Below are 20,732 nucleotides of genomic sequence, written 5' to 3'. Positions count from 1 at the left end.
ATAATCTTGTATGAAATGAAAATTTATTTATAAATACACATGGTAGATATACAGGATGTATCTGAAATACGTGTGTTAATTTTAACCAGTGGAAGAACTGGCCAATTTATAAAACTTTTCTCTGTAACATTTTGCAAAATTCGCAAATGTTTTCCAAGATTTTTTGCCCCCCATTTTTTACCAAACGAGTCGTTTTGTGTGGTTAACTATTCTCTATTTTTTGTAACCATGAGAATTTTAATTTTAATTATTTAATTTTTCTATAACAATGTAACTTTTTTAACAAGGCTCCGTTTCTATCACAACAGAAAATGTTCGCCCTTACCCATAGGCATTCACGATCTTTTTGGGACCGAGTTGGCTATGATTTTTTCTTTTCATGTTGGACAAAGTGACTCAATGATGCAACGGATGCAATTTTTTTTTCTGTCAATGTCTGTTCGACATTTTCTTGGCACCACATTGGCAGATTTATTATTTTAATATTCGTAAGAAATTAAGTGATTTATTCAGTGTGTAAAAATAATTTAATTTCCGTCAAAGGAACAGTAAAAATTGTCAAAATAATTTTATTACGATAAAAAAATTCTATTAAACGATTTAATTTAATTTAAAAAGGACATACCACATTTAAGAGATCCGACAACAATGTATCTGCTCAGAAAATATAACCTTAAACTGAAAACAACCTAACCTAACACAAAAGGTGTCAATTTCCTTTAGGGAATTTAGTTATTACCGAGGTCCTGCCAACAAAATCACTAGATGGTCATAGCCAACTCGGTCCCAAAAAGATCGTGAATGCCTTATAGACAATTTGTAATGCTTTTTCGTAAAAATGTTACAGAGAAAAGTTTCATAAATTGACGAGTTCTTCTACTGGTTAAAATTAAACACGTACATATTTCAGATACACCCTGTATACTTAATATTGTGTTAATAAAGTTTGAAAATTTTGTGGAATGTATAAGAATAATAATAATAACGATTGACGATTAAGAATTTCAAATTCTTCGCTTTCTATACCGGGTGTCTTACCAAAGTACAGTGTCTATTAAAAAAAAACGTGAGTCCTGTGGAATTCAAATATGTATATTTGATTTTTGCCGGTCTGTAGCATAATTGTGGTACCAAATTGAAAAACAGAGGTTATGTAAGTCCATTAATGACAAGTTTTTAATAAAGACTATTGTAAGATGAAAAGTAATTAGAATATAGAAAAACTGAGGAAAATCATAAGCAAAACAACTAAGACGTTGAACTCCCAACTGATGTTAAGACTTAATAATTTTACATTTGACCGTTGACATCTGATTTAGTGATTTGACGGCTTCAACGGCTCAACATAGTTCGCAACGATAAAATTATAGAGCCGCACAATTCCACAGACCTCTTGATATACGTTCTTTTAGAGACATTTTTTAGATAAATATTTACAGGAACAACCAGAGTAAAGTTTGTGATTCTAATTCTGCTTTCGTATAGTCTTAACAACTGTAATGGTTCTTATCAAACCCAATTTTTTTAAGTAATTTTTGTACTATTTTGCTAAAAAAATATTTGAAATAATTTAGTAGGTATAATTTCATTTTGGTTTGTAAAGAGACAGCGGATTAGATGGTATTAAATGACAGATTAAAATTGACAGCTGACAGAGCAAGAAAATACTACCTCAGCTCATCCCTCGGTATCCGTATCACATAGAAATACAAATAATTTTGAATTTGACTTTTCAAAGAGTGGACACTAATTTTTTGCCAAAACAAATGCCTAATCATACATACAGTGTGTCGCACTTAAAAGATTAAGACACCCTAATATTTTATTTATTTGCAGAAGGGAAAGTTTGACATTTTACAGTTGTAGAACTCCATCTTAACACTTAATTTCGCTGTTAATAGTAAAACCAACTAAGATATTTTAGAATATGGCCAATCTCCGGTATTTTGCTTCACCATGGAGGTATCGAAAACAGTAATAAGAAAAAGTTGTTCAGATTCCAATCACATACCGAGTTTTAATACAGAATTCGCATTTGGATTTTTCAAAATAAGTTGTAATTTCGATTTTCAGTTTTAACTAAAGTGCCACAAAAACGAGAGAACTTGGAACAAAAACAAATAAAAAATTATTTTTTTCTTCAAACGTCCGTAAATTATATTATCCTGCTGCATTGATAATGCTAAAGTGTCACTTCATTGTCATGGCATCTAACGAGCTGACGAACGGCAGATAAAGTTATTATCTCCGCTGATGGCGTCCGTGAAGTTATTATCTCCGCTGATGAGCGGCAGTAAAGTAAACTAGCTAAATCATTTGAAATTCCTACCTGGTTTCTTAACATGTCTTAAATAATTTGTTATGAAGGTTTGAAGAAAAAATAGTATATATTATTCTTCATTCATAAGAATTCAAACAAACTGATTCTCAAACAATGAATAATTATTGAAAAATTAGTAAAATGCCAAAATGTGAATTTTGCATGGAAATTCGATACGATACATTCTAAAGATTTCTTTCTTTAGCCTTTTGATATCTCCGACGCGAAGCAAAATTTTGATTTTTGGTTTTAATCGAGTAATCGCCCACTTTTCAAATTTATACTAATTAAAAATTGAGTATTAATATACGCATTAAATATTTGAATTTGACCAATATCGTGTTTTCAATACAAATTTAGATAAAATGCATTAAGATAACGTTGTAACACCTATCTGCAAACTGATAAGATTTACAGCTCATAATAGTATAGAGCACAACTAATCTTCAATATTTGTATAACAGAAATGTCACGTGATAGCAAATTTATAATTTGTAACTTCTGTCAGTACCATTATCGTACTTATATCATAATGTAGTTAATTTATTAAGTTAAAATATTAAAAGAAACGTGTTAATCAACTCAATCTCATCTCTAATCTGGAACATTTATTTATTAACAAATTATCTTTGGGGATATAGATAAATCAGCACAGTAGTCTCATTTAGTTGCATAAAAATACTGACTTGTGGTCGCCTTTGGCTATCTACTCGTACCAAAAACACTTTAAAACTCTTATTTTTGCACGAACAGAACTTTTTTCAGTTGTTGGAACTCTAGGCGTGATTCAGTTTTCGTTCAGGCAAAAAAGTCCGACCTCTCGCAATGATTTTGTTAACTTTAAAGGAATGAATCGGTAAACATGTAATAGATGAAGAGGCGAAGGTGTCTGATTCATTAACTGCGGGCTTACCGGTAATACCGGATGATCCGGGTATCGAGGTAATGGCCACCTAATGCGAATTATAAAGGCGGCCGTCGCCAAACGACGACGGCGCAACGTCGCCTTGTTGCTGCCACCAACCCCATTTTAAACAAGCGACGGGCAATATTTCGAAGTCCTAATTCACTGTCACTGATTCATCATCGATTGCAATAATATTAGCAAGCAATCAAGATCTTACGGCTTATCGCAATTAGGTACGTGAACGGAAGATAAGATGAACAAAATGTGATAATTTGATCTCTTGTGAAACAAAGAAAAATACAAATTTGGGTTGTTAAAATATTGTAAGTCTGAAATGTTGCAAAGGTCTGCATAGAATAAAGCGAGATATCGACTTCTCGGGAAATTACTAAAAGTATGTACTTTGTATGGGTTAACTGCTGGTTCTAAGTGCGCTGGTAGCGTTTTATGATATGCACTTGGTACTAAAGAAAAATATCACCGCTTCTGTAGACCATAAAATTTATTACTCGATAAAATTTAATCTTGTGGGTAATTGATAAATTATTTATCGATAATTAGAATCCATAAATTTTTGCGAGACAGAGAAAATTGAAGATAACGTTTGGAAATTTATTGGTCCTTTAAAATGAAGTTTTTATTGTACTAGTCCCTATCAGTATCATCCCTGGACTGCAACGTCCTCAGAGTCAAACCACAATAGTCCGAACTCACCACGTTTTAGCTTCTCCAACGGTTCGTGATGGAGGGAGGGCGTGTGGGGCACGACCCCGTGGTGGTGCGGGGGTTCGTGCGACGTCACGTGGTGTCCCAGGACCGAGGCCGAAGCTCCACTCATAATTCCGGTGATGGCTGAACTAACCGACACAGCCGAACTGACGGAGTCATGCAGATGATGAACTCCATGAATGTCCGAATTCGCCGACGAAGTCGTTACTCCCGTCACCAAGTCTTGCAGGCACAGAGCTGGATCAGACAGCGATTCCATCCGTTCCATTTGAATTATTGCAGGATTTAAGTTGGAATGCACGCGCGCGCGATAAAATTATTTTTTCTAGCTTTTACTTTACGGCGTCTAGGTCGATAGCATCGTTGTTCGGTGAATACGAACACCTGAAAGAAGAGAAAATTTTTGATTAGATTATAGATCACACATGTCGGTAAATGGAAATTACTATTTGACAGCTTTAGACTGGTAGGTAATCATGTTTTGTTTAATTTTTGTTAAACATCCACATTCCCGCAGCAATTAATTATTTAATTCTAAAATTTTACAATACCTCTATTTGACATTGTTTATTCTTCACAAATTTTAGCTACCTTCCAAATTGAAAAATAAAGAGTAAAATACCGTCTGTTGCAATGAACTAGAAATATTTTGTTAAATGCAAGTTTTATTATTAGAATCTTATTTTGTTCCAAAAACCCAAAACAACAAGGAAAAATATGAAAAAACACCGCAGGAAGACAGAAAAATCTTAAATTTCGTCTCTAAAAGTAGGTGTGTCCTGTCAGGAAATTAATTATTATATTTTATTTGACATTTCCAGATTAACATAAATTTTTTAGACACTCTCACTTAATCCTTGAGATTTCTTACACATTTTAGATTTAGCTCTTTCTTTTCTGCTCGTGTTTTTGACCTTGTGGTCGCCATTTTATTGATAGTTATGAATGACACTGCCACAAATTTTATATTTAATGTACAGTAAATTAATCTGAAAAAAATGTGTTTTTCAAAATCGCGGGTGTTATAATTCTTACTTTTATTATTTAAAACTAGAATACGATAGATCTATTTTGGCTACCCTTGAAAACATAAACAATATTTAGTGATCTTCGTTGTTACTCATATTTCTGCACAATTTGGAAAAAAATTTAACTATCACTTGAGACATGATGAATTTCAAATAATCCATGACATTTTCTTTTGAACACTAGATAGTCAAGACTTTAATAAGAATGATTTTTACTTTACTGGTAATGAGGACTATACTGAAGACACTCTTAAGCTCGTAACTCTTTTGATTGCCAAATAATTTCACTCCAAACAGATTTTTTTATAAATTGCAAACATGTAAAAATATACAAGACGTTCCATTTAAAATAGTAAAATTAGAGATATCTACTTGAGATATTTTAATCTAGAATGAAAGAAAAATTGGCATAACTGATACATCAAGTAGATAAAATTGTTTTAGAAAAAATGTTTATGGACTAGATGAAGATCTTTATGTTTATAAACTAATATTGAACATGGTACACTAGATAACAGATGAACTCAGACATCAAGTTCACCTTCAAAATTGTCACGTTTCTAGACATATCAAGTGTGAAAATGATACGGAATAAAGAATGCTAGCTCTGAAAGAATCTGCTGTTGACATTATCTCTTGGATAAGATAGTTAATAGACGATTTGCAATAAATATTTAACGTGTCTGTGAGAAATTATTGTTTGTTTTTAATTTCAAAAATTTTAGTAGATGGCTATGTTTTGGGGGTTAGAAGATGTATTTTTTTTATCAGAGTTTCGTAAGGTGGGACGCGGTCCTAACAATGACAAATTAAGCTCCCTCAGATTTACAGGAAATGCTCCGTTGATAGTTTGTCGAGTTAAGCGAAAGACTGTGGGAAAATAGCAACTTTACCTTGGTCAGGGCGCACCACAAACTCACTAAAACATTTGGAAGCTCTTAGCGCCTTCTCCGGCCTGAGCCACTTTCCCGCAAAAAAGCCTGAAATTAATACCGGCAAATCCCGCTAAAGATGCACAAATCAGTTACAAAATCACTCAGTGCCGGGATCACTTAAAAGATCGTAAGTAAATCCAGGTGCGACGTGAACAAAGACCAAAAGTCGGTTAAGTCCATGAAAAAAGGTACGGAGCTTAAAAACAGCTTTGGCCAGGTTTAGACCGGATCAAGTGAGCGTCGCGACGGAGTCGGCATCGGTCTGAGAGCTTTGCGGCTACTAAGCCCGTGCTTTTCATCCCCTCTCTCGCCGCCACCCCACTAATTTGATACAACGACAAGCTCCAATCACTTGACGGTATTTATATCGTCATTAGCGACCGTAATTGACCGGCCGAAGCGCCTGCTGAAATATTATTGTTATTAACCGGAGTCGGCACGACTTAAGTCGGATGGTTTAAGCTTAAGTCGGAGCTTTACGATGAGGCGGACAGATCGACCCGGATTCCTGGACTTACCGTTTGCTTTTCTACATATCCCGCGGGTTTTGCAGCTCGCCCATCGGTTTAACAACGGACTCCTGCAGGATTCATTGCTTTAGCGGAGACTTTTATGACACCGTCGCTGCATCCGAGGATGCGTTCTTCATCACACCACTTTTTTTTAATCAAACTGAAAAGTTTTTACAGTTTCCTGCTGCAGTTTTTCAATTTCAGGAGTATTTCTCACGGTTTTAAATGGCTTAAAGTACATAAGTGTTTGTTGATTTACTTAATTTGTACACAACAAACGTAAAGAATCTGGACGCCATAAAATTTCATTGCCACTTACAAGTAAAAGATACTGCAAAAAGCAATAATAAATAAACTTGTTATTTGTTATGGTACAACTGTGAAATGTACACACATGAAGATCACTTCTGTTAACATTTTTGTAAGTTTTTCAAAGTTAAGTAAAGTAAATTTTTTAAGCTAATTCACAGTTTTTTAAATGCTAAGTGTATAGCTAAAATTGTCAGAGAGATTGTTATAATAATTCTGACAGGTGATACTAAATAATTATTAACCACTTTTTAACTACCGAATGTTAAATTGCTAGTGACGTATGTACTTTAAAAAACTTTTGCTTTTTGTTGTAATTATTTATATTTCATCACTCTGATGATGTTTCTTTTTTTTCTCCTTCTCCTTTTTTTTTAAATAATATTGGTTCTACCTAGGTATAGGTAGTAAATCACTTCTAAGGCAAAGATAAATTTTATATTTCACACATTAACAAACACTAGTAAAATGCTTACTTATTTCAGAAGTAGAGATTTGCACTTTTTTTGTATTTTTTTCATTAACTTTTTAATTAGCTTTTTATAAAAATTGTACTATTTTCTAAGAATACAGATTTACATAAAAATATTGTGTAGTTATGGAATATTGCAAGGATCACTTTACTGGACTACACAGAGAAGCTTAACAAGTAAAAATCTCAAGTAACTCAGTAGGCAATATTTTTTAATAACAAATTTCAATGGTAGAATATTATTCGTATTTGTGATTCTAGGATACAAACCTGATAACAAAAGATTTAAGTGTGATAGCCAATCCGTCGGAAAATTTTCCAATTAAAAGCATATTTCCTACAAAGCAATCAAAGGTATTTATAATGAATTTTAAACAGCAGACAAGTCAAAGCTGTTTCAAAAATTGCAAAAGGGCCAGAAATTATATTATAGTACTACTAATAAAAATGTGTATAACATAAATTACAGTTTATGGAATATTATAAAAGTGTGTATAGCAGAATTAGTGGTTTTACAGCAAGCAACAAATGGAATTTCGTGCTTACGTTGTTAATGCTATGTAAATATTTCTCTATAATTTTGAATAAGGTAAGTTACCAATTGATCAACGCAGATGTTAGGCCTAAATTTACAGCGTCTCTTATATGATTCTAGAGGATTATTTACTGCACGATGAGCAACAATTTGTACAAAAATCGGCCGACGTGCCCCAAAAATTTCAAAGTCAATTAAAAACAAGGGAAGAATATGGAAGGAATAAAAACGCACCTGTTAGAATCCTCGTGCGTTGACCAAGAAAGCTCCTCGGATCACAAATCTATCACAGTCCTTACAACACTGGCCGGATAACGAAAATCTCAATAAAACACCGGAAAAACATAAATAAATCCGCGATCATCCACTCGAAAATCCTTGTCATGAAACCGGTTGTCCGCGCCGTTAATATCTTACAAATCACTGCCACTGCAAATGCAGGGCGGTTTTCACGAAATCCTATGAAAGTATTAAAAAGTCTTAAGCGCTTAGCGGCCGTACAGATATCGGGTTAGGACTTGATACTGCAAAGTCTCTGTAATCTGGGCCACTTCCCAACGCGGTTTAACCATAAGTCGTCTACTCTATATATCATCATAGGGCTACCTATGGACCTCTGCCGAACGCCAGACCGATCGGCAATATTCGGGCATTTCCACATCTGCCATCTCCTTTCCGTACGCCGGTCCGCCCCATGTCCCGTCTCTTTCCGTCGCTTATCTGAAAGGACTCTTAAAGTTTGGAAGCTCGGTCACGCCCCCGCTTGTAATTCAAAGAGCATGCGTGCATATGTCATGTTTTCAGATTGGACGTCTCTGTCGTGCACACGGACTGCTCCATTTTACGTCCTTTCAGTTATTGATATGGGGCGGTGCCTGAAAAGGCGCTAAGTCAAGACAATCACTCCGGCCACTGGAACGACTCGCATGTGTATTGATATAGGATTATTTTTGTTTATTCGTAATTTACGATTTCTTAATTTTCATTTCGGGTGATGATTTATGAGACGAGTTAAGTTTCTTCCAAGGCACCGCTTTTTTAGACTCGCTTGCACAAAACAACTGCCGAAATCACATCCAGAAGTCACTTCCTATAGGTAGATACGAGTGCACATTTCAGGTTAATTTTTAAAAGTTAGAATGATTTCATGAGGAAATAATAAGTCACTGTTGCAACGTCAAACGCTCTTCTGGTGTCATGCTGACAAATATTTATATACATATTTGCTAAGAGAACAATTGGAACTGTTTATTTTATTTTATTAAATGTAAAAATAGTCAAACAGTTTCATAGGTCATTCTAGAAAGGAGGACAGTTTGAACCAGCAGTTACAACAGATTCTGTTTGGCAAGACAACTTCTAAGTAGATGCAATAAATTATTCGTTTTTCTTATTATCAAAATTGAGGTACAGCTGTGTTTAAATCGTAGTTAACAGTAACAACAAAGCATTTTAATTCCCTATATTCTTTTCTAATTAATTTAAAAAATCAACTTTGAATAAAACTAGAAAATAGAAAATTTCGTACAAAATCGAATATCTTGAATTTCTTGATTTTGTGTAGGTGCCGTAAATCATATCCATTTAACCGTATTTTTACCATAATAATTAGAGACATTTTAGATAGCTGTAGTTACCTAGATATAACTAGAAAAATATTTCATATCAATGGATCATATAAATGTATGTTATTTGTGCAAATTTCTTTAAAAAGTGATTGACTTTCTCCATCAAAAAACAAGGCAGCAAGGAAAATATATAGTAAAAGAGCTCCAAAGGTGTGCTTAACATTTTTGTAATATTAATAAATGTAACAACAATTAAATTAATGAGGACTAAATTCGATTGCATACTTATTTGGTAGGGGTACATTATGTATATTGAAAATCAATTAAAGAATTGATACAATTCCTAGAATTCTTTATATAAAATTTTATTTTTATTTTAAGACTCAGTCAACTGAGTGAATTCTAACTACATAATTAAAATTTTCTTTTGCTTCTCCTTAGCCGAAAAGTTGCTCCCAATTTAGTGATTTTAGGATAGCACCCTAGATTTTCACATTTGACAAACCCTATGCCGTTGGAAAGCTTGTCAAAAAAGCTTTCGACCAGTGCATAATAAATACGTAAATACGGGGTGCCATTTGAAAAAAATGGGTTTTTGACATTTTTAGTTTGTTATGTTTAAAAAATCGCAGTAGGCATATGCGACTGAGCAGGTTGTTGAGTAAACACTCAGCAGATGCGGCAAACATTCAGGAATCAAACAGCGCCAATCATTTTAATTTATATGCAACGATTTGGAAGGTACGAATTTTCGAACGGACCCGAAATTCTGGTAAGAAATGTGCCACAGGTCAAAAACGATGGCAGATAAGTAAAAACGACCTCTATAGATTTGATTCATAATTTAGCATAGAATCCAAAAATGAAATCAAAATGGGTAGGTTCCATTTAAAAAAACATAACTTTAGTGTTTTTATAATATTGGGACACCCTGTATATATACCGCCATATTTTCCGAATGTGCAGTGGAAACACAGCTATCATCTAAAAAAAAGAAAAAGTTGATGTCTTTAATAACAAGCAAGTTATGGAGCTTTTTCACAACTCTGGGACACCTGTATGTATTTAATTTTTGTTCCCCTAAAACCCATGCCGATAATTGGCGATTCGGATAGCTGGAGTTCGGATAATTGGAGTTCTACTGTATTATTATTATATATCTAGATACAGGGTTATTCAGATAAGATGACGAGCCTGACCAGATAAAAATGCAACCCAAAAGGCAATTCACAAGGCATCTCGATCCCTATTACATTATCCGGCATTATCATAATGCGCATAAAACATAGATAGCTTTTAACGTCTGCCTAATGAATGTCAATTTCTGACAGAGAAATACGTCTCTCAACAAAGTATGATTTAATAACAATAATAAGCAATTAAAATCACAAAAGTAATGGGTAAGTAGGATCATATCGGTTCACTCATCGTTCGAAAACCTGTTCAAATACTAAATATGAACGAAAAATACAATGACAGATATATCTTTCAAATTAATATAGAACACCTACTTGGATTCCTGATTTAATTTTTAAATACCAAAACACAATGAATGCTTTGTAAAATGTATTTTGGGTTGCATTTTTACCTGATCAGGTTCGTCGCCTTATGTGAATAACGCTGTAGGTATAGGTACGTAGGTAGGAATAGATATGTTCTGTTTTTCTATATTAGATATCTATGTAATTGTTTTTCATTTTCCGAAGACCCTTCTCTATTTGATTAATTAAAATTCAGTTCGATTTTTTGTATTTTGTTAATCAGTCCTACCTAAATCCGTTCGTAGCTATTTATTTGCTTACTTATTTTACTTTGCTAAATATGATTTTAGTTTTGAAAAAATTTGTTTTTGTGTAAAAATATTTCAATAGATACCTAAATATGTAATGGATTTTAATCAATAAATAAATATTTAATTGAGCAGTCAAGAATAATTCAATGAATCAAAATTTACGGTATGTACCTAGATTTGTTGATGAACCATCTTTTTTTAATAAGCAATTAATTAAATTTATTGATATTGAAAATTAATGAAACAAAACTCGAGGATTTAGCAACTGGTTAAAAAATTGAAAAGTAGAAATTCTGAAACCTGTTGACATTGTAGGTACTTTTTTTTAATTGGAATTGTACTACATAATGATTGTGTGATTTTTTGTTTTTTGCTACTCGAGAGAGTCCATGCATACGTCATCGAAACAGCTCTAGTCCGTGGAAGATGTACCGTGGAATGAAAACAATTTCATGAATCAAATCATCCACAAAATTGCACAGAACAAGAAAGAGCGGACTGTCGAAACTCGAAATAAAACAGTGGACAAGTGCAGTGTTATCAGAGTGGCATGTCAATCAAACTGAACACAACAGCGCCAAGTCCCGCCTACTGAGATAACACTATATCAGCCACTAACAGGCATAGGAGGGGCCGTCATCCAACATGGCGTTGCACGACGCTCACGACGTTCGCCGACGCGCAGTGCAGCCAACATTCATCCATCGCCGCATCGATGGAACGACGCCCGTCGCCTTGTATTCTGCTGTATTTTTCGCAAGTTTGCTCTGATTTTGTGACGTATGTGCACCAAATATCACTGAATTTTTGAAATTTCCCATGTAGATTAGTGGAGGAATATGTAAGTGAAATATGGTGTCCAAATCTGACATATTACCTATAGATAGAAAAATACTGATTTATTTTTATTCGATATCCTGGAAGGCATCAAATTATACAAAAGTACAATTACGGCTTAGCTGTGTCTATTTATTTCTAATATTTCACCCGTAGTACTGTCAGTCAATTTTAAATACACAAAAATAATGGTAGTAGTAAAAAACACTGCCAACCTATAGGTATGTGTACCTACCTACCACATTTTTTCGTAACTGTATGTTTTAAAAATAAGCAGCACTTTTCTAAATTCTTTTATTTTCAGCCATGTGTATTGAATGTGGTCACTAATGTCTAATACATAATATTTGACTAAAAAATGGTAACTGTATTTTAAACTCAACAGAACAGTAACAGAATTAAATACGAACTGAATGGATGAAGTACATTAGTGAAATTTGGTCCGCTTTTTACTATAATTTTTAATAAAGATTGAACCACGTATTTGTCAAATATTTTAAATCATGTGTTTCCTTATGTTGTGTTAATTTTTAAAACAAGAAATCTTGGATAGAGAACAACAATCAGATACAAGTTTACTTTTTTATTACTTTATAAAACTACTTGAGAGCAGTTAATACCAAGTTATTATTAGGTACGAATAACACCTAAAATTTATTCTATTTCTAAAATGATCTTATAACTGCTACTAAAGCTTGTAAATAATCAAAACAACATTTTTAATGTGTGTTAACGGTTTGTTAATAGATTAAATCACTACATTTGATAGTTTTATTTCTTTTACTTTATCCTGATAATTTGAGAAGTATGTACATTTAAATTGGGATTGGTTATTATAATTTATTTTATCTCTTGATATACCTATTTAATCCTGTGCCTAAATTCAACGGTTGCATTGCAGGGTTTATCGAAATGGATCAAAAGATTATTGTGTGATCAAGATTAACTCTGAATAAGATATTCTAATTGAGCAGTAAATATAATTTTGCGCCATTTTATATTGTTTCTTTTATATTTCTTAGGGAAAAATTCTATGATTATTTAACATACCTACATATATGTACTGGAATAGTTTAGTAGGTTCTTGTCTTCCTTTATTTTAATTAAAATTCTATTTTAAAGAGCATGGAAGTTTTTTTATTTACCCTTAATTTTAGTATTTTAAATCGAACTTTTATTTTAAAAACCTAAACACATGTTTTCAGATTTCATAATTGCTGAAACTTTACATTTGTAACTTTTGAATATCTCCAGGCATTTAACTATTGTTAAAGATATTCATCTGAACGTACATAATGTGAAAACTGCTTGCCTAGTTTGTAGTAAAGAGAGTGAGATTAATCGTTAATTTTATTTTGCCCACGGGGAAAACAAGAAATGTGGTTTACAAAAAATTCTTTAGATAAAAATGGCACAAAACACATCAGTATATTTGCAATTAATAATGGTTAGGCTGCCCTGCTGCCCAGGTAATTTTCTATTGCTCTGAATATCTATCAATCAAAATACAACAATTTTTTTATTTTTCTGTTCGACTAAATTCACCCGCGCCAAGCCTGATAATAAATTTAAGGAAATGTGCCATAAAAATCTATTTCTGCAAATATTTTGTATATTTGCATTATTATCAATTCACAGGTTTTTAAATAAATAAAAATGTTTATGTATAGAGGTAACACAAAGTTCAGGATGGTGAATTTTTAAAAACATGGCATGTATCGAAAATAAAGAATTTATTAATGTTATTTTCAATTTTTTTGCACTTCCGGTGTAGCAAGAAATTATCCAAGTTAATTTTTTACCCGCTTTATTATTACTTTTAGTTACATTACAATTAGGTACATTCAGAAACATCAAAATCAAGGTAACTTTTGAAAGCAATAACATGTCTCAGCTTGTTGCTAAATTTATTGTTGTTTATCAATAAAAACTTTGATAATGGTTGTAAAAGTTGCAGAATCAGACAAATATTTTGTTTAATACTATTTATCCGCATTGCAAAATCAGTAAAATCATTGTATCGAACGGAACAGAGTTACTATAAGCAATGCGTCAAGTAAAAGACCTGTCGAGAAGTGGATGTTCAAGAACAGCAACCGACGAAGACACTAACCCAAATATTTTTTAAAATGCACACTTTTTTTCAACAAATTTGGAACGAATCCAAAATCTGCTCTAAAAATGTTTAAATCTTAAAAGATGAAACCCTTCAAAATACACACGGTTGATGAGTTGAGAAAATGATCAGAGCAAACCCTTTTCTCTCTTAATTGGTCAAGAGAACATTGAATTCACAAAATCCATACACAACACCCCAAAAAGTAAATGTGTGGGCTAGTATTGGTGAAAATAACATAATCAGATTACTGTCCGAACAAAAATATTTGGTTGCAACAAGAGAAGCTCCGACACATTTTACGCTTACCTACCTAATGTTCGTGATTACTTGGATGAAATATTTCATTCATGCGTCATGGATTGGACGAAGAGGAACAGTCGAATGACCAGCTTATTCTCCTGACCTCTCACGCTTAGATTTTTTCTTATGGGGACACTTGAAATGTCGAGTGTATAAAAACAGACCACATAATCTACGAGAATTGCAAGATCCAATTGCTGAAGAAATCAATCGTATTGCGCCACAAATGATTTCAATTAGGTCATTGTCAAAATGAATGGAGCACATTGTGAACATTTCTTTTAGCCTAAATTAAAATTATCATTGCTCTTCAAAACGAACATGATTTTGTGTTAATAGTTCTTTTTTTAACTTTTTTTAAACAGAATCTTGTTGATGTTTCTGTGCCAATTGTGAAATACTCGAAGAAAATTTTATACTAATCCTAGGAGAGCAGAATGAAAAGATAAAAAAAAAACGTATTCTGAATATGAGAAATTTTACTTCGTAACTACGGTACATACAAATTCCATTTTGCCAAACCATACATCTGTAGTTAATTTCAGGTTTATGGAACTCACCTTTAGACTACACTCACTCGAGTGGCTCGAATTAACACCAGAAAATGTTCAAAATATTCAAAATGAATTTGAGAATTGACTGTAGATACTATTATTTAAATATGTATTGAGTTTGTTTAAATTTGGAACAATGTCTAAACAATTCAGAACATTTAGAATTGTATTATTATATTACAGTAAAAGAAATCTTTTTTTTTTTGATATTTGCAATTGCTATTATGTATATTCCATAATTTAACATTTTTTTGCCCTATTTAGGCTTTGAATCTTTTATTTATTTCCACAAATCTAACCAGGTCAACTTAACTTTTCTAATCTATAAAATTCACCTTTTTAAACATCAGAGTCAAATTTCCCAAAAGCTATCACAATCACAGATTTACTAAAAAAGGGTGTCTTTCTCTTTTGTAGTCAGTATTAAAGATATCATTTAAAATTTTGAATTGGGATGAGTGAGGGTGAGGGGTATACTACACCCAATTACGTCCGATACTCTGACTAGCAACCTTGAATTTGAAATTTGCACTTTAAAGAAATAAACACATTCAAAGTTTTCGCGCAGACACCATGTATATATTTTTCAATTTTGTGTTCCTTCAACTAGCAAATTGATTTTAGCATATAACATGTGACAGATGTTAGCAGTATCAACAAAAAAGAAATAATTTACATTTTGTATAGAAGTTTTCATCAGGTGGGTATTAAAAAAGTCATTAATAGACCTATTCATCTTGCAGGCCGCAGGGAGTCAGCGATTTGTTCTAACTGATCGTTTTTTAGTGTTGACAATCACAGCAGGACTTCTAGCACCCTCTAAGGTTTTCACTAGTACTTTTATGATCTTTTGCTAATTGTATTAGGCTTACATTAATCTGGATTTAGGAAAAAGTATTAAGTAAGTTGGTCCACTATCAGCAAAATCGTTTTTGTTTTCTTACTTTTATTGAATGGCACACCTATTGTGAAACTTACAAAACAAGTATCAGCAAATTTAATAACAGGAACTAGTTCAAATGGATGCCTTTCACACTCTGAATTTTTGTGTTCATTTAATTGTAATAAGTTTCCGTGGTGTAGTGGTTATCACATCCGCCTAACACGCGGAAGGCCCCCGGTTCGATCCCGGGCGGAAACACTCTTTTTTTTTATTACCTGTATTATGTAAATGAAGTGCAGTATTTTTTGTTTTTATTCTTAAATTGTGTGTGCCGTTGTAATTTTTTTGCAAAATTGGAAGGTGGGTAATAAATGACAGGTACTTTGTTTACGATTTAAATCGGCAATAAAATAATAAGCGGAGCGGTGCCGGGTCAACTCCAATATGCATACATCAAAATTTTGACATAAAATTCGGGATGATATTTCGTCTCCCCAACCGATCGGTCGTCGTACTGGGGTTGAGGTGTCCGTGTCATCCCCTTTCTGACAGCCTATTGTTGCGAGGTTAAGATAAATGATTGTAAAATAAAACGTGTCTCCCCATCGATGCGATCCAAACACACTATTATTGCCATATAAGCGGAAACCAATGGGGTGAATCTCAATGTGAAATGTAAATATTGCTAAAAATGAATTCAACACATCAAAACGGAGGATATAGTCAAATAAAATAACGAAAAAAATCAACACCTAACCGACATCTCATCAGAGACAGGAAGATGGTGAAATAAAAATACACACAAGTAGAAATTAATTGATTTATTGTTTACGACAAGGCAACTGATTTGATTCACTATTTTTAATTATAATTTTCGAACATTTCATTAGAAGATAATTTAGTAGCTCTGATATAGGATTTAAATTTTTGCTTTTAGTTAATAACTGGGATTAGCTAGCTATATATTGTAAATTCCCTTGATAAAATATACCGTAGTATGCATATATCCATAAAGTGCAATAAAACCAGTTATCATCATACAATCTATTCTAAACCACGAACTGATTTTGTAACTGGAATATTAATTTTTGAATTTTAGGTTACGTTTTATTTAAATCATATGTACATACTTTTAAATTAATTTACTATTAACTTATAAACTTTTTTAAATAATCTAAGTGGTATATCCAGAGTACTGGTATAAAACGCGACAAGAGTTTCTTTCAAGTTTCCGTGGTGTAGTGGTTATCACATCCGCCTAACACGCGGAAGGTCCCCGGTTCGATCCCGGGCGGAAACACTTTTTTTTTAAATTTTACAGCATAATTCTGGTTGTACAATATACCACAATGGTATAGGTATAAAGACAAGGTTCAATTCATCATCTCATCACCATTCAACCCTTGTATTTATGATTACGGCACTTATAAGAAAATAGTAGATACTTTTTGTAAAATCGACGCAAAACATTGTGTTTTTAGAATAACGTTTTTTCGCTCTGCGGCCAAGGTAGAGAGGAATACATTTTTAGTTAGTTTTATCCGACTGCACAAGGCAGGTGTTTACGTGTTGATTCTGTGATTTGAGCAAAAATTTTGTGAAAATAGTGCGTTTATTTTCGAATAGTGAATACATACCTAGATATTGTGTTGGCGTATGGTGAAGTGTGCGGGAGTGCTAAGAATTTCCATGCTTTTTATTTATTATTAAAATTGTTTTCATTTAATATCTACCATATGATTCTCTTTTTTCTCTTCCGCACTTAGGTCACAGTAACGGGCGCAATAGTTAGCTGCTGTCCATAAGTTAGCAAAAAACAAGTGAGAGTTTTCTTACATTTGTTTTTTCGTTCTTTCTTTCAATAATTTTAACTGGATAACTTCAAGGCTTAGGAAAAAAATTTATTTAAATATATTGTTTCTATTAACAAGTTCTCTTACCAATTAAAATTAATGTATGTACTTATTTCAGAGACACGTTGTATAATTAAGATAATAATGTGTACGAACGTCATTTTAAATAATGATAATTAGCTACAAGTTGGCTTCATTTCAACTTTCCTGCAGATTTCTAGTGTATTTTCTCAGATTGTTAAAATATGCAACCCCTTAAGGCAGCAGATTATCGTATTATTAACGAACGAGCAATTTCTGTTGATTACAGCTATTCTGAATCAATGTAACTTCATCAGGAGATAAACGTCAAAGTAGTGAAAAGTAATTAACATAGAACACTGTTTAAAAGTAATTCCATTACGCCTAATTAAATAGTTATTTATACAACTAGTTATGAAAGTCATACTTTTTTTCACGAATTTGCACATTGATCAAGCAAATAAGTGAAAAAAAGAGACTTTCATAACGTGTTGTACACACTATTTTTTTCATATCGATGTAAGCATGTAAGTTGAGAAATTTGGTCCAAAAGGATTTATAAAAAATTACAAAAAAAATAGGTATGCTTTGACAACGATCTCCAAGGAGATGGAATAAAATGATGCAAAAAAGTACTACTTTCACTACGATTTTTCGTGTAAAAAAGTGCTACTTTCACTACGATTTTGCGTGTAAAAAAGTGCCACTTTCATTACGGTACGCAAAAAAACAATTTTTGCAATTGAACAAAAGTATCCCAAAAGTGACGAATATGAGACGACTTATCGTGAAACAGGATTTACTTATTTTTCGATCAGTTCTGGCACACCATTTGCTAAAATATATTGCGGAGAACCATGAAATTCGAAAATTGTGGGAGAGATCTCAATTGTTAATCTTTGGTTGGTTTTAATCATCTTGTTTTGTTTATTGAAGAAAGCCAACGGACGTCCCAAACTTTATTTGTTGATCAAATCCAATTCTAAAGCAGTCAAACAAATTTCAAACAGGCTTCAAATGACGGCAGAATCTCTATAATTTTTGTTTACATTTCATGAATTTTTATTGCAATTTTTTTTTGGCTCGAAAGAAAGTTAACATTCGTAATCCATAATACTCGTTTGAAGGTCATATGACACAGCGTGTTTTAAATTATGTTTCAAAAACCGTAATCGTAATTTGATAATGAATTTATACCAAAGTACAATGAAAACCTGGGTTGAATAAGTGTTGAAAAAAGTAAGCCATTTGGAACAGAGTAAAGTTTGAATTTCCCGCGGTTGATACGAACGACATTTGTTTATGCTTAGCTTAGCTTAGCAAAAGGTGCCCTTAGATATCTATCAGTTGCTTCGTTTTTAAATTATTTAAATTCAACAACAATTTAATTTACGTTGGAATGTCTTGCTTTTTATTCAAAGCTCGAATGTGCATTTTCCGCTTCATTTAACTAACACCCAATAACATTTCCTCCGCACATTCTGAAGGGTTGAAGTCCCTAACGATCAATTCTGTGAAAAAAGGGTGTTATAAAAATTAACGAACAGTCTCATTCTTGTGGTCGGAGTTATTCATTTGAAGATTGGATTAAAAACACTTTTTGACAATTTCATCTCTCGTTGCTGCGTAGTCTGCTGGAGAACGACGAATTTTTTCTTCTCTTAAAATAACGTCTTATCCTTTCTTTGGAGTACATTTTCGACATTTTAAAAACATTTTCGATGCACACGAAAGACTTGAAAGTTGTTTACAAGTGTCAAACACAAACCCGTCTTAATCTCCGCCATAGCACCGACGTGATTATGTCCGCCTAGTTGGATACATGATGCAGGATATCCTAGCCAGGCGAATGCATGTATTCTATTTGCTGAGCTAACAGGATGCATTTGTCAATAAACACTGAAGTGCATGGTGCAAACACCTCAATCGCGGTGTTAAGGCGAGGCTCGTGCTCTGCCCGTTCAGATAAGGATTACCAACGATCCACCCAATCCTTTAGTCCTCGCTCCTGGATGATGCCATTCCTCGATGCACATGTGGTTGCATCATTATCAAAAGGCGACTTTTAACGAAAATCCACCATCAAAATTAACTTGTCCAGTTTATAACAGATGACAAATCCGACTTCAATTTATCCAGTGAAGCTGTAAGAACTGAGGATCTCCGAGCAAAACAAGACAATGGAAACCAGCTGCATTACTGCATCACCTGTTCAGGCTTACAGCGTAAGCTCGCCTACCTGCTGCTGCAGGAACGCGACATAAAACACAACAAATCCTGCTTCCATTTCATCTCGCCCACGTCGGTCGGACAGTGGCAGGAACAAAGCAAATCTTAATACTTTCCCCGGATCGCTTAAGAGGTTTCCGACTAAAAGGATAACGAATTAATTGAATGCACTGCTTATCGTTTAACGCTTAAGTATTTGCTGCTCGGGTTTTAAAAAAGATTTAAGGGAATCCTGCTTTACGGTGCAAAGCCGCACGCTTAATTTCGAACTTTTATAGAAAAATCCCGACGCGAAATCGTTTAATTTTCAATGGAACAATTACAGATAGTGTTTTCTTCTCGGACGACAAACTTGTTGAAGCGATAAATTGTCGGTGGCATTTATGGAATTTAGTGCAAGTCCCTCGCCGTTACAAGAACTAAATTTTATAATAAAGTTAGCAGACAGGTTTAGTAGCCCGCAGAGGTGTTCGTAGATGGTGGAAAGTGTGTAGTGTCCGGCACACAACCCACTAAGATAATAAAACTCAGTGCCTAAGCCTTGCTGGACAAAGCCTTGGCTGAAGTAAATTGCCGGCATGGATTACCAGGATTTGTTTAGGAACTCCCGTACCTGAAAGCACCACGTTCTTCCTACCGCAAGGTAATTTCTATATACGTGACTTACATTTAAACTTGGAATGGCCGACCACAACAGCATTCAATTAAGAGAAGCTTTCTCATTTTATTTGTAATTACACACCAGCCATAAAACGAAATTAATCACCTGTTCGTGTGTTTTTCAGGTGAAGGGCTAAATTGACTTTTTAGAAATCGATCGAAATTCATA

The 20,732-nt window shown here is 33.4% G+C and overlaps 1 protein-coding gene and 2 non-coding genes across 5 annotated transcripts in view; 2 read left to right on the top strand and 1 right to left on the bottom strand.

Annotated features, from left to right (window-relative positions):
• Nucleotides 1–8,347, bottom strand: part of Ptx1 (pituitary homeobox homolog Ptx1) — a 32,897-nt gene extending 24,550 nt beyond the window's left edge. The window contains exons 1-2 of one of the 3 annotated variants that reach the window (XM_069052658.1): nucleotides 7,982–8,347; nucleotides 3,942–4,340 (exon numbers count right to left, since the gene is read on the bottom strand). In XM_069052658.1, coding sequence (XP_068908759.1) covers nucleotides 3,942–4,224 — 283 coding nt within the window. In that variant the 5' untranslated portion in view covers nucleotides 4,225–4,340; nucleotides 7,982–8,347. Of the gene's footprint in view, nucleotides 1–3,941; nucleotides 4,341–5,877; nucleotides 6,165–7,981 lie in introns of those variants that run through there. The other 2 variants (XM_069052661.1, XM_069052660.1) reach the window with 2 other exon arrangements.
• Nucleotides 8,348–15,985: 7,638 nt separating this feature from the next.
• Nucleotides 15,986–16,058, top strand: TRNAV-AAC (transfer RNA valine (anticodon AAC)). Its single transcript has one exon. It is a non-coding gene; the product is annotated as a tRNA-Val (tRNA).
• A 969-nt stretch (nucleotides 16,059–17,027) lies between these two features.
• TRNAV-AAC (transfer RNA valine (anticodon AAC)) lies at nucleotides 17,028–17,100 on the top strand. Its single transcript has one exon. It is a non-coding gene; the product is annotated as a tRNA-Val (tRNA).
• Nucleotides 17,101–20,732: the final 3,632 nt, after the last annotated feature.

Source organism: Tenebrio molitor, chromosome 7 (genome assembly GCF_963966145.1).
Source record: "Tenebrio molitor chromosome 7, icTenMoli1.1, whole genome shotgun sequence".
Classification (NCBI taxonomy): Eukaryota; Metazoa; Arthropoda; class Insecta; order Coleoptera; family Tenebrionidae; genus Tenebrio; species Tenebrio molitor.
The sequence above is the reverse complement of the archived record's forward strand: the minus strand, read 5'-3'. Positions and strand labels throughout refer to the sequence as shown.